A 14,845-nucleotide genomic window follows, 5' to 3' on the forward strand; every position below is an offset into this window, starting at 1 on the left:
GGTTAGCAGCCCCGATAAATACGGGCCTGAGCGGTATGGAATCGTCTTTCGGCATTGTCGCTTCGTGAACACCCGTGTATTCGAATAACATCGGTCGACGTCACTTGGAGTGCCGTTTGCGGGTCGCTGGCGCGCGTCGGTTCGAGCAGTGACTGATAAGTAGTCTCCGCCGGAGAGCGGGCCTTTACTCGAGTTCGCGATTTAAGCAGGTGTGCATGGTGGTTACGAGAAGATCATCGTCGACGATGTCTGTGATTTCTTGATATCGGAAAAATTCAGCACTTTTCCAGCGGCGGAGGACACGGTGGGCAACATTCGGGGAGGCCGTTCGTTTCGGAGCGTTCCTCCGAGCTTCGTCGGGCCGGAGACGCGATATGCCTCGACGATAGGTCGTTTAGGAGGTTTGTCTACGTCCGTCCGTCCGTCCGCTCGTTCCTGCACGTGCTAACCGCCACGAGTACTATCTATACGCTAAAACGCCGGCTGACCGATTTCTCGTTACTACATTACACGTTGATTACGTTATCGTGTACGCGAACGCGCACGGTTTCGCAACACGTTCTACATAAACATATCTACGTGGAAATAATTCTGCCCGTGGCATCTTGTTTGTTTACGGCAATTCGCCGCTCGTTTTCCTTCCTTAGGATTTAAATGCGATCGTCGCTCAATCGATCGCCGTATGCGCGCGCGAATAAGAAATCAGCGGGCGTGCAGAGAAGAACGGCGAAGAATCGGTCGCGACGACCCGACCGACCGGACGCGATAACACTTGACTGATAAAAGCGAGAAAGACAAGATATTGCCGCTGTGATTTCGGATTGGTGATACTTTTGTCTTTTTCTCTAACAATAAGTTCTAAGTCTCCGAACTTGTGCGCTCCCCGGACAAATGGTGGAACGGAAGCACTGGCCCATGGAGGACAGCGTACAAGGGACCTCGAGCGCCGTCCTCGAGGAGATCTTCTACGTGACGTCGAAACGGAACACGTATTACAAGGTGAAGCTGACGGAGAAGGGTCTGAGCTTGCAAAAGGAGCACAATGGCGCGACGAAGATCGAGACGATCGCCTTAGGTGACATCATCGGTTGCAGATGCATGCGGTCGAAGCGCAGGAACGCGGGCAGCTGCGCCTGCCGACCGGGCGCGTCCAAGTCGCAGATGAAGCTGGTGGAATCGGCCGAGCTCTACCAGCAGTGCGACGAGCTCGACACGTCGGCGTACCTCTACATATACGCGTACACGTTGAAAAAAACGCGCATGAAGGTCACGCTGAGGCGCGAACGTACCACAATTACTTTGCGCTTCCGCAGCTTCGACAAGTACGAGGATAATTTGCGGGAGGCCAGCAGGTGGCGATTAGCGATCAAATGCCTGGTCGCCAACGTGCCGGTGCCGAAAAACCTTATGAGTCCCAGCCACGGCAACTTGGAGACTTTGGTCGGGGGTGAGTTAGGATCCGTCTCGATTATATTGTTTTTCACTGGAGATTCTCTGATCATTGATCGATTGGACACGGAGCAAAAATAATGCATTGATTAACAACGTATTTCATACGATTCTGTGTTCTACGTTAAGCCGTAATCGTATAAGCGATTGCCGATTGTTATTCGCGATTACTTTTTTAACTTAATCAGCGTAAAACAATCGGTGGCTGTTTTATTCTGATTGATTGAAATGTAGCGCTAATCGTAATCCAGTTGATAATAAGAAATTACGGCTCTAGATAAATAAAATTGTCGATACGAGTGATAAAATATTTTATCGATGGTAATATCTTTCTTTTTTCTAGATCAATTTCTGTGTTTTTCTTTGCAAATTGATCTTTCATAGAGTCGGAATATAACAACAATAACGGCATTCAATGGTACATCTGGCTGCACGTCTAAGGGCCGGTTGTTCCACCTTTTGGTAAATTTTACCTTAGGTAAGTAGCAAGATTTCCCAATCATATGCGCGGATTGTCAGATTTATCTGACAGGTAAAATTTACCAAAAGGTGGAACAACCGGGTTTAAAAAAGAGTAAAAATAGATTAAACAGATATTAATTTATTACATCAAATTTGATTTACGAAATCAAATTGTAAGCAGCAATTATAGCTGATTGCAAAATATTATTTTGTTGTCTATCAAATGATACCCATTAATTTTTTTTTCTAATTTTACAACGGCTTTATTTATCGAACGTTTTAACTTGAAACATTTTACAGAATGATGAAACATGCCTTACACCAAGATATATAATACATATACATATTCAATTCTGATATTTATGGAATTATATACTACTCGAACGTATGTAGGATAATCGAATCTATATCAGGAAATTAATGTTATCTATAATCCCACATAGTTATCTGTGTTACGAAACTTCAATAGTTTCGTTTATGAATTATGGCTATTATTCATAATTAATTCTTTATTTATTTAAATTCATTCATTATTTATTTAAAAATCTAAGTTATATTTTAAAATGTAAATACAATGTCTGTAATTTGTTTAAAATAGAAGGAAGGCTACACTGAGAAAAAAAGTTGTTTATTTAACCTTCGTGCATTTATGCTATTGTTTTATGACATAACACAAAAACGAGCAATCGTAACTGGATATAAATATAGGTCGCATATTCATAATCGATTCTTACATTCAAAATCATAAATACATACCGAGAAAAAAAAATTATTTGCTGGACTAAAAATTAATTTACTTTGTCTTTATTTCTTTTATAAGACTATACATATTTAAAACAAATATATTATATATGACTTAAACATATACATTCTCTATAACGAAAGAAATAATGACGAATTAAATTAATTTAGTCAATAAATTATTTTTTTCTCGGTATGTATTTAAGACGATCTTAAATGTAAAAACCGACTATGAATATTATAATTAATATCCGATCTACGATTATTCGTTTTTGTGTTATGTCATAAAATATGTTATATTGCATGTATGCGCACATAGGTCATTATCTTCTTTTTTATGATTGCTTTAAAATTATATATGTCATTATATATCTCATTCAGACTTGCGCATTTCTAGTAATCGGAGTAGGCATGACTGTGATACAGCGTGTTTTCTTATTAATAATAAGCCACCCAGATAGAAAAAGAAGAATTCACTCGTATGTAAAAGAATTTAAAAAGGATTCAGTTGTTATGCCATTATTTTCAAATTCATTTTCAGATGCAAAAAGAATTCTTTTCAGAATTGTTCAGAAAAAGAATTCTTTTTGTCTGAAAATGAATTCTAAATTAATGACATAACAACTGAATTTCTTTTTCAATTCTTTTTCAATTCTTTTTGAACTCTCTGTGCTATCTGGGCAGATATGAAGAAAGATTCTATTGCTAGAGTTCTAAAGATTATTTAGTGGAAATAAATAAAAATAATATAAAATTTTTTTAAATCAATGTCAAGAAGCCGAAAAATTAAAATTTGTTTTTATTTTTTCGCATACTTTTAGCTATAAAGCTATAAATTTTTTCTTTTTTGATATTTTTCTTTTATCACTCACTCAGAGGCGTTCTGATTTCCATTCCTCAGGTGTTATGTTATCCTTGTTTAATGTTCGATAAACAAAAATAATATGACATCCGGGGAGCACTTAGGACTATCCAGGTAGAAATCCAAATATGCTTCAGATAAACAAAAGTATTATATATGAAAGAAACTTTTTTGCTAAGAATATATAACAATCTTCGATAGCAATCGGTTATAAAAATTTAGCTAGATACGAATTTGAAAAGGATTTTATTGGATTATCAAAATAATTATATACGCTATATTCCTAAAATGTCAAAACTTTTTGCAGCATTGCTCATTATATTTTGAGCGCTCTACATAATTATTTTAATGGTCCAATAAAATTATGTTTAAATCTTTATTTGCCTAAATTTTTCAATATTTCAGCAAAGTTATTTTTTCCGTGTAATGAAGTAAAATTGATTTCGATTTTTCATAAATAGTTTCGTTTGAAAATTCCATAATAATAATTGGAATGTCGGAAATGAAATAATTTAATTTTTGTTCCGAGAATATGGCAAAGCGATAGTATTGATAATATCGTATATTTAGGGATTCCCTTTCACAGAAGTGCGGAAGTAACTTTGGTTTGAAGCTTTTTTTTTTAATATTTGATTCTTTTCTTGCATCAGAGGCTGTCTGGTGCATCTATATCGAGTACGTAATGATCCCTTATGCTCTCTCCGTGTAGTACTTTTGTGTGCAAATGCCAATTGCATATGGGCTACAACGCACACTTACACAGTACAACATACTATATTTTAGTGATTAGTTCCTGGAGATCATGCGTTTTCATAACTCCTTATGTAATCTGTAATTCCTAGTAAAGTCATTACGCATAGACCATGTGATCTCGTGATTTAAGTTTTAGCAATGAAGATATAAGGAACACGTGCTTATATGTGTGTGTTTTTTTCAATCTCTGTATGAATAAGTGACGTTTCATAATCAGTTTCAAAATTTTGTAGAAATGATGAAATAAGAGTGGGAAATAAGATAATACATATTTTTCACAATGTGATAGTTCTTAAGAATTTCATGGTACTGAAATTTTGTAAAATATAAGATGTCTTTTCTCGTAAAGCGACTTTAGAGCCTTTTTTAGAAACTTTTTTCCGAAACGTGAAAAAATTATTGGATTCTTAAAAATGAAATGACATTGTTCGGTGAGCATGAAATGAGCTCCCGAAAAAAAATGTTATCTATGTATATGAATTATTTTATATATAATTATAATTATATATAAAATACATTTTTTCTCAGGGCACAGCTATGACTCGTAAATTTCTAATTATTATATATGTATTATATATGACTTTTTAATTATTGTAAAAAATTTTTAGAAAGACATTTGCAAAATAAAACTTGAAGGTTTTTGAGCATGAAGATTTATATAACTGACACTTGAAGATTTATATAACTGACAGAAAAATGTATTAAATTTTAATAAATATTTGAATAGTATATTAGCTGAATATTTACTTAAATGTCATACATTTATCTGGTTACATAAATTATTAATTTGATTTAATTCATTTTTTTTATTTAATAAGCGTTTTATTTATAGTAAGTAAATGTGTTAAGTACTAGAGAGTCAAATAATTATTTATTAAAATTTAGTACATTTTTTCTCAGTGTATTATAAATAGTTCAAAGTTTGGAAATATTACTTTTTCCATTACTTTTTCATTATTTTTTATAATAAACATGACGTTGCAATTTTTTATAACTAAAGTTATGCTAAGGTTAGACAAATCGATCTTTGCAATCTTAGCATAATCTTAGTGTTTAGTTATAAAAAATTGCAACGTCATTATCAAATTGTTTATTATAAAAAGTAACGCTTCCCAGCTCTGTATAATACTGATTTTAGCATATCGCTCCGTCGACAGAAAAAAAAGTAACATAAGTAAAAAATTAGCATTTTTTAGATAGTGAAAATTGGCTTAAAAGATTTACGTATTTTCATGGAAAAACGATAGTTGTAGTTCTCAAACAAGTGTTTGTTTATATGGAAAAGTGTTACAACTCTGATTACGAGTCAAATTTGTATTATATTGTACTAGAGTTGCAGCATTCGTAATTTGAAAACTCGTAAGTTTTGAAGAATACATTACAATTGAAAGTAACATGGAAAGAAAGTGAAATTTTGCGTATTCACTATTCTAATTAAAACATTCCATTTAAAAAATGTTTTACTGAAAAGTTGCTAATTTTGAAATTTATTTATACTCTTTTATCAACGAAACGATACATGTTTTAACTTAGTTTAAAATCAATTTCTTTAATGATAATTAATGAGAAGATTGTCTTGATTTAGAATTTATGGCAAAATAACATTGAAAAAGTATTATCTTTCGATTATTAACATTGAAATTTTTTTAGGGAATTAAATCAATCAGTGATAAGCTTTCGCTTAGATGGTTCTAAATAGATTTATTTATATGTACATATCTAATGTGCAAAATGCTAATAGTTTCGATGTATTATTCTTAAGTTTTATCTAGTCTGATTTCAACTAATTGTATATGGACATTCGTTAATTATTATCTCGCATATTTGCATATTAAGTGTAAAAAAATTACAAGTAAACAAGATTGATCGAAAAAGTGTAGAGGATTGAAAAATTATGTTAATCGTTTTATGTTTTAAAATGTTTTTCTCTCTCGTATTTTAAAATAAATTGGCAAAAATTATAAAAGTGATTAATATTTAACACTAAAATGTAATTATATAACTTTATGCAAAATGATATCTTTTTAATTACTGAATCATATTAATTATTATGATTTAAAGAAAAACGAAACCTTATGATAATAAAGTTTTTAAATCAAAGTAATATGTAAAGTGAATTAGTAACTTACCCCTGTAAAAATTAAAAATGCTACTAAAAATGCTATCGAAAAATATTATTAAAACTGTTAAGGAAATTAGAGAGCAATGCCTGATCATGATTGTTATCTTGGCAGGAATCCAAGACCTGATATAAATCATTGTACTATCGATAATGATGATGAATATGTAAAATACATTTTTAAAAACAATAACTTTCTATAAACGAAGTGCTAAATAAAATTATAAATAAAGATATAAAAATTAAGTTACTGAATTTTATATTAATTCTTAATAACAAAAATATAGTAGTAACAGAATTGAAACTTTTTACAAATGTAGATCTGGACTGCTTGTAAATTAGAATAGTAAAAAAGATATAAATACTAAAAAAGAAAAGAAATACTAAAAAAGATTTTTTAATTTATTTTATCATTTTTAATACAAAAATCAATTTTTATCGATTTTTTTCCGGAAAAATACTGATTTTCTCCACTGGCATGAACTTTATTTAAAAAATGTGAAATTTTTTCAACTCTGAGATAAATAATTTAACACCATAAAAATCATGATTAGTTATTTTAGTTTCTTTATAAATATTTGTTTTTACCAATATTTCTTTATAAATATCATCAGATAATCATTCAAAATCGTCAACTAATTCAAAGTTGAGTAATACGTCCATTTTATGTCTGCAATTACGATATCTTACTGATTTCTATGTTTTATTAAGGAGTTTTTGCAGTAACGTGAATCCAGATATGATGAACGCTAAAGTTACGTTATCTTAATTAATTGTTAAGAAGAAAACTTGACCTTAGCATTCATTGTACCCGGATAAACGGTATTGCAAAAACTTCCTATTGTATAATACAAATACGATATGTATACGTGAGACGTTATATTTTTGTGACATTGACTTTTGCTCGATTGCGGACACAATTGTGTCATAACATTATCGCGGTATGCATGAAAGTGTCTCGATTGCGAAATGCAGCTTCCAGGTTTATAGTTTTTCCAATCTTTCTTTTGGCATACGTTGCATGATTTCAACATCGATATCTGATTGAAATCTTTCCACGATGTACACATGCATGCGTTCGCGCGAACACGATTCAGCATTATTGTACATAAACGTCATTTTCAAGTACAAAGAGGAAAGTCCGGTATGCCGTTTTATTTACGTTCGAACTTGAGAAATCCATTGCGGTAATAATGTTTAAATGGTAACAGCAAAGTCCGGTATCTTTGCCTATTAGGTAGCATTCGAGCATCGAGTGTACTAATGTTATAAATCTAACGATCTTGTCTATTTGAAGAAAGTATAATAATATGCGAAAATCATCCATCAAGTATTTATATCGGAGACATTGGCTGCGTTCAGCAGATTCAACAGTTGAGAACGCTCGCTGCTATTGATGTATTCTTTTAAATCTAAAATGCTGATTGGATGATCTAAAAGAATACAACAATAGTAGCTCTTACTTAACTGTTGAGTACGCTGAATACGCGTCCATTGATTGCCACTTGATATATGATTACGATTATCGTATCTGAATTACAAGAAAAGAGTACATGTGTATAATTTTTTATGCGTTGAATGTAGATATATAATAAAATAAAATTTTTAGAACATAATTTTTTATTGACAATTCTTATTAACATAATTTTATATATATAAAATTTTAATTAATGAACTTTTGAATGAAGTTTTACTTAAAAAAGAATACAAATACTTTTAAGAGAATGCGGTTAATAACTCAATACACGATGAATTCATGCCATAATGATAAATAATCGACAAAAATTGATATTATAAAAATAATTTTTAAAATATCCCTTTCTGTCTATCGGCTTTTAAAAAAGAAAGAGAACTCTTTAAGCTTCGCTTGAAATCAAAGAAATGATGGTGCGATCGAGCCTTAGACGCGCAGATCAGAAAATTGTACAGAAAATTATTTTTTTTAAACATCTATGTTTATTGATAGATAAATTTATATATCACACAAACAAAATAAGATATAACACAAATTTGTCATATCTTATTCTTTAGCGATAATCTATACTTTATCTTATTTTTGATCATTCCTGAAGGTCACAAAACCATCATTTACGTACAAGCTTAATTAACAAGTGTTATAAGTTTATACTTCTTTTTTCGTATCATATTGTAATCGCTGTTCATAATAGCGTCATATCTTTAATCAAATATGCACTGACGTCGGCAGTATCGAAAGTATTAGTCTATTTATCTTGTCATTTGTACGCACTTGTTATTACTTCGAACGCGGAAATGGTGGGAAAGGATTGCGTGCTCGTAACAAGTCGCCGCGATGCAAATTACATTATGCTTGTGGTTACGTAACACATTATTTATGGTAAACGCTGATATGGAATTGAAAAACAATAAGCACCTTTCTAAGCGGACTATCGTTGGGAGAGTTTTACGAGAAAGCCGACAGTTGATGCGTTTCTCTATGCGTTTCTCTATTCTCTATACACACATATTCCAGAAAGCGACAAGATTTCCATGAGTCTCTTGTCTTCTTGAGTTTTTGCGCGATGCCTTAAGTAACTTCGATTTAAAAATGGAAAGGCTCGGCTAGATCAACGTACGCGTATCCTTCTTTTTTCTTATTCTTTTTTAAGCAGTTGCGAATTATGGTATGGTATATTGTCAGTTGATGCTCTCACGAGGAAAGATGCGAAACGAGATTGGCAAGCAAGTTTTCCATTACGCAGATAACTTGCCTAATCTAAAATTCCTTTCATCCTGTTCAGTTGATTTGAAATGTTGTTTAATTTTATTGATAAATTGTAAATTATGGACCTGTTCGCATAATCTTATCAATCTTTAATATATTCATGTAATTACTCAAAGAAGAGTCTTATGCGACTCTATCAATAAAACGCACTTGGTCTAATATTTTCCAAGTAACTCTTGCACAAACATCCTTTGATGTTTTGTTTTTATTATTTTCATTAATACAGTTGTTGATAATGCTTTTAGCGCTGATCTTGTGCCATTATATTTTTCTTATCTCGACATTGAAAAAAAATATTGTATATTATCATTTATCTTATTATTACTGATGTTGAACAATAACGCTCTGTGACATTGAGCGTTACAGGCTATTTAATATTAGATTGCAATTATCTAATTATCTGTTATTGCAAGTAAATAAATGATAATTATAAAAGTAGATATAAAGGTAGGTATAAGTTTTTTCTAACTTGTGTATTATAAGGAATTTTCGATTTTTAAATATTAAAGAGGTATACGAGAGGAGGTATGACTGATATTTCCAAATAATAAAAAAATTATGAAAAAATTGCAGGTTATTCGGCATTAAAAAGTAATATAAAAAATTTAACGACGTTTTATCATCGGATAAAAAATTATTTCAACAAATAGTATTTTTTTATCTGCTCTAATTAAAAGGTATAGAAATGTATTGTAAATGTAAAATAATGACAAAAATCTCAATGTTTTTATATAAGTACTTAAAGTATTTAAGAGATTCATAAAAAATTACATTGCGATATAGAAATTTATTGTAATAATAAATTTTAATAATGAATTAGCAGTTGGATCAAGCTTGCAGGGTGCATTTATTTTTATTACTTACTTTTTTTATAACTTACGTAATATTATTTATTTAAACATATTGTTAAATATATGCATAATCAAATTAATATGGCGTTGATTTTTTGGTACACGTAATGCTTTTCTTGTATTTCATCAGAAAAGATAACTATTTATACTTTTTTATATGTCATAGTCGCACATGGAAGATACAACTGCTACCTATTATGCAATCATGATTAAGCTATTACTTATTTGGTGTCAAGTCAGTTATCAAAGTACATATGTCTACAAAGCGAATATATGAGTCTCTATGAGTGACAAAAATGTGTTACGAACATTAAGTCCTTAACGCGATTGTGAATATATCGAAACAGGACTTGAATAGTATGTTTTTCAATGTGGACTTGTTTGCTGAAAACGAAACTTTTCAGTAGCGAAATTAACTATTATGAGATTTAAATAATTAAATTAAATAGATAATTATTTAATTTGATGATTTATAATGTGCTAATTATGCATATGAAAAAAATCGTAAGAAATTCATATTATAAATAAAAGATAGCACTTTAAAGTAATATAAATTGAAAAAAAATATTTGGTTGCAAATAAATGGTAAATATGACCAAAAACGACAATTTTGGCACATTTAATTTCAATTTTCTTAAAAACTTGACGTGACAGCAATTTGGTCGCCGGATCCATTTTCGCCATCAAAAGTCCATTAAAATTGAAAAATACTTAGTTTATTCAGGCTTCAAAAAAATATCGTGTATAATTAATAGATTTTTAAATTGCTAAATTTAAATGCTTGCGTGTCGATGAGAATGAGAGATACAGCTGTTTCACATACTGAAAATTTCTTTGTCTCGGCCGACTCTTCGCTTTTTCGTGAAAAAAACATAACTTTTTCAAAGTAATAAAGAATAACGCGATGCATCCTGAATACTGAATGCTTGATGCTCTTGTGATAAGAATTTATGTTTTCTCCGGAAATAATAAACGATAAGGATCAGCGGATATGCTAAGGAATCCGTTGAGAATAGAAATTTTACTTTTCGAAAGTATCTTGTCTGAAGAAGACTTGGAATTGCATTATTTTAAAAAGTGTAGTATGCACACGTCTCGTATATTTTATTGAAATTATTTATCCGAGAATGATTTTTCGACCCAAAAACATTTTTTCGTGCCAAAAACATGAAATCGCGTTTTTCATATAACAACGAAATTACAATAATAAGAGATTCCGAGACAATATAACTCTCTTGCATTCGCTTTCGTTAATGTTTCAGCGTGTCCGGGTGAGAATCGGAAACTTCTGGTGTTGGTGAACCCGAAATCAGGACCTGGCAGAGGCAGAGATACCTTCCAAAAGAGGATCCATCCAATCTTGTCGGAAGCGGAGAGATCTTACGAGATTCACATTACCAAATGTTCTAATTACGCCCGTGAGTTCGTGCGCACAAGAGATATTTATCAGTGGAGCGGTCTGTTGATGGTCGGTGGTGATGGAATCGTCTTCGAGGTAGTGAACGGAATCTTCCAAAGGCCCGATTGGGAGAAAGCTCTGCGCGAATTACCGCTTGGGGTGATACCGTGCGGCTCCGGCAATGGTTTGGCAAAGTCCATTGCTCACGCTAAGAAGTAAGTTCATCTCTTGTTGCAGCCTAATTATCATTTTTTTTTTATCACAAAATTGCATTTTAGTAGAATTAATCTTGGATGTTGACATGTGATAAAATATTTATACCAATGATATTCCTGTTTCGTTTATTTACATTCTATATATTTTATATATTCCTGTTTCGTTTATTTACATTCTATATATTTATATATTTATATTTCATAATCCATATAAATACATATCGGTAAAGTTTTCGAAAGAATAGAATTGAATGAGAAAAATGGAATGACATTAGTCTGCGAGAAAAAATTGTTTTGACAAATTTAGCTATTTTTATGTATTTTTTGTTGAATTGAAATTCAATGTATATCTAAATATGTATATCTATTGTATAACGGGAAATACTAAAGTTCATTCAGGCAATAATCCAAAAAGTATAAATTTAATCAAGCTAGTGTTATTATTCCAACTTATCGCTCTATATACATATATACATATATACATATATACATATATACATATATACATATGTATTAGGATTATTTGTTTTATAATAAAAAAAAATGTCTCGTTTATTTAATCTTTGACCGCAACGGATCATTTGGCACAACTCGAAGCAAAAATTTCTAAAGTTCTAAATTGTAGATAAAAAAAACTTTGAACCTTCCTCTCTCTCTCTCTCTCTCTCTCTCTCTCTCTTTGTGTTAATTATCGTAAGGCAGAGATTTGGTTGCGTTCTGTCTTTCTGTCTGTTGAGATAAAGTTATTGCTAAAAACGTGTAATTTAAGAATAAAATAATGTTTCAGAGAACCGTACGATCACAATCCTTTGCTTATCAGCGCACTATCGGCGGTCAAATGTAAAAAGACGTCGATGGATATTGTGCGCGTAGAAACTAGAAATCAAATTCTTTTCTCGTTTCTGTCGGTGGGCTGGGGTCTATTGGCTGACATTGACATCGAAAGTGAACGACTTCGCGCCATCGGGGGCCAAAGATTTACCGTATGGAGCGTAGCGCGTCTAATAGGATTGAGAACATATAAAGGCAAAGTGTCATATTTACCTTGCAACAAGGTTCCCACGACAGAAAATATGGAAAACGGCAATATATATCACAAGGACTATGTCGCGGAGAATATATTGTCGCATTCGAGAAGCTATGGCGACGAATTGGACAGGTAATAATTCTGCGTGATGATAATAACGGATTTTTTAATAGAATGTAATGACAGATAACTGTACGTATTAAGGCACATATTAAGTCAGCGTGATTGTCTGTCAACGTACCACGCGCCAGATATCAAAGATGATTTCAGAGTGTATGTACAAAAGTTTTATTATCGATTCTCTTGAAGCTATTTTATATACTTGAAGATATAGAGAAACTGAATCTGCTCGAAAAATAATATCGCTGCATGTTGTGTCTATTGAAATTGAAATATATATGCACACTGCATATTCACCGAGTTTAACAACTTGTTTGGCTCTGAGAATATATTTTTGATAACTTTACACAAATATATTAAACGCAATAAGAAAAATGAAAAAAAGAGAAACGAAAAAAATAATATATTATTTAATTTTATTACTATGTTGTTTCTTTTCGCTATTTACTGAGTTTCTTTACGAAAAATAAAAATATACATAGGTGTTGTGCCAAGCCAGAATCAGAACCAAAAGATTTCTACAATACTTTCGGTGAATCATCCAACGATTTGAACGGCTACGATGATAACGACGTGATAACTGAGAACCTAGCTCTCGAGACGGAAAACGAGAGGAGACATAGACTTGACAGCTTCTATTCCGCAACCTCAGCGAAGTCGACTTATTTCAGCACAGGTTCCGCCTCGAGTTATCACAGTATGGAAGATGATAATAGCACAGAGATTGGTATGTATTAAAATTAAATGTACTTTTATTGATTTTATAACGTTAGTATTAATAAATGTATCTCGTTAAGATGCAGAAAACATCTGTAACAATCAAGTTATGTATGGGCCATCATCTACACTTCCGGCGCTAACATCGCAGCTCTCAAATTGCTGGACAACGATTCAAGGTAATTGCTTAAATAACAGAAGTTTTGCATCGATAATTTAAATTTTGAAAATTTTAAACAAATTTCTTTTTTGTTTGCTTTTCTTTTAAATACATATATTTAACTAAAGTTCTTACCGAAATATTTAGAAATTATATACGAGAGAAACAAACACTTTAGTTTTAATATTTATAATTTATAAGATTTGTGAGAGACGAGTTCAAAGACACATGTATTTGTTGTCATATAATATGGTGCCAAAGGTTGCCGCGTAATGCATCACTTATTAACCCTTTAACTCCAGTTGAATTCGAAGTAACGTCACGTACCACTTAATAAAATGCCAAATATAATGGAGCATAATTGAAAAAATATATATAATATAATACAATACATTTCAATTGCAATATTTACATTCGAAAAATAAATTCATAGAATTTTTATGCCATTTTTCATAATGTGTAAGAACTAAAAACGAATTTTATAGTGTGTATGTGTATATATGTAGAATAAATTGTATGTTTACAATTTCAGGAGAGTTCATAATGGTACATGCAGCATATCAAACACATTTGGGACAGGACTATTTTTTTGCGCCACGTGCTGCATTAGCTGATGGAATTATTTGGCTTTTAATAGCTAAAGCCGGTATATCACGAGCCAATTTAGTTCAAGTAAGCTATATTATAAAGCAGAAAGAAAAAGAAAATAGTATGGTTATACAGTGATATTATACAGTGACTTATCGTATTTGCTTATTAGTTTTTATTAGGTCTGAGTAGTGGAACTCATGTGACTTGCCCTGGCGTTGATATGATACCTGTGAAGGCATTTCGAATAGAACCTATGGAAGGAATGAGTGGACATATAACCGTAGACGGTGAAGAAGTTGATTACGGACCGCTGCAAGCCGAGATATTCTCTTCCTTAGCATCGGTGATGACACCCTGACATAAACGATAATCATGTATATTTAATGGTGATATCAAACAAAATCAAATAATCCGGATATAATTGGAGGAGAAAAATTTATTCTAGGCTAGCTTAGAGTAAATTAGTTATAAAATAGTAACACCAAATTGTTAATATGTATTATTATCTATAAAAGATATTTCGGATTGTAAATTTTAAATTGACAATCTACGTAGGCTGTTTAAACTTCATTCTATTACCATGCGATGCGCTCAGTCAAAAGGGAGAGTTCTTTTTTTCTCTTCATAATGAAGAGG

The 14,845-nt window shown here is 31.6% G+C and overlaps 1 protein-coding gene across 2 annotated transcripts; it reads left to right on the forward strand.

Annotated features, from left to right (window-relative positions):
* Positions 1 to 6: 6 nt before the first annotated feature.
* On the forward strand, positions 7 to 14,660 carry LOC108756276 (sphingosine kinase 2-like). Of its 2 annotated transcripts, XM_018499944.1 has the most exons (8): positions 934 to 999; positions 1,095 to 1,447; positions 11,243 to 11,594; positions 12,382 to 12,753; positions 13,224 to 13,468; positions 13,539 to 13,637; positions 14,151 to 14,290; positions 14,379 to 14,660. In XM_018499944.1, exons 2-8 carry the CDS (start codon positions 1,099 to 1,101, stop codon positions 14,565 to 14,567), a joined length of 1,746 nt encoding a protein of 581 aa, XP_018355446.1. In that variant the 5' UTR covers positions 934 to 999; positions 1,095 to 1,098; the 3' UTR covers positions 14,568 to 14,660. The 2 variants fall into 2 exon arrangements, with proteins under 2 accessions (XP_018355445.1, XP_018355446.1); XM_018499943.1 differs by having other exon boundaries at positions 7 to 1,447.
* Positions 14,661 to 14,845: the final 185 nt, after the last annotated feature.

The sequence above is a fragment of the Trachymyrmex septentrionalis genome, unplaced genomic scaffold, assembly GCF_001594115.1.
Source record: "Trachymyrmex septentrionalis isolate Tsep2-gDNA-1 unplaced genomic scaffold, Tsep1.0 scaffold97, whole genome shotgun sequence".
NCBI lineage: Eukaryota > Metazoa > Arthropoda > Insecta > Hymenoptera > Formicidae > Trachymyrmex > Trachymyrmex septentrionalis.

Excerpts from the sequence above, each read along its gene's own strand:
- LOC108756276 (XM_018499943.1), top strand. The coding sequence starts at position 892 with ATGGTGGAACGGAAGCACTGGCCCATGGAGGACAGCGTACAAGGGACC. Across the intron at positions 12,754-13,223 it reads TATGGCGACGAATTGGACAG|GTGTTGTGCCAAGCCAGAAT; the intron begins GTAATAATTCTG and ends AAATATACATAG. Across the intron at positions 13,469-13,538 it reads TGATAATAGCACAGAGATTG|ATGCAGAAAACATCTGTAAC; the intron begins GTATGTATTAAA and ends TATCTCGTTAAG.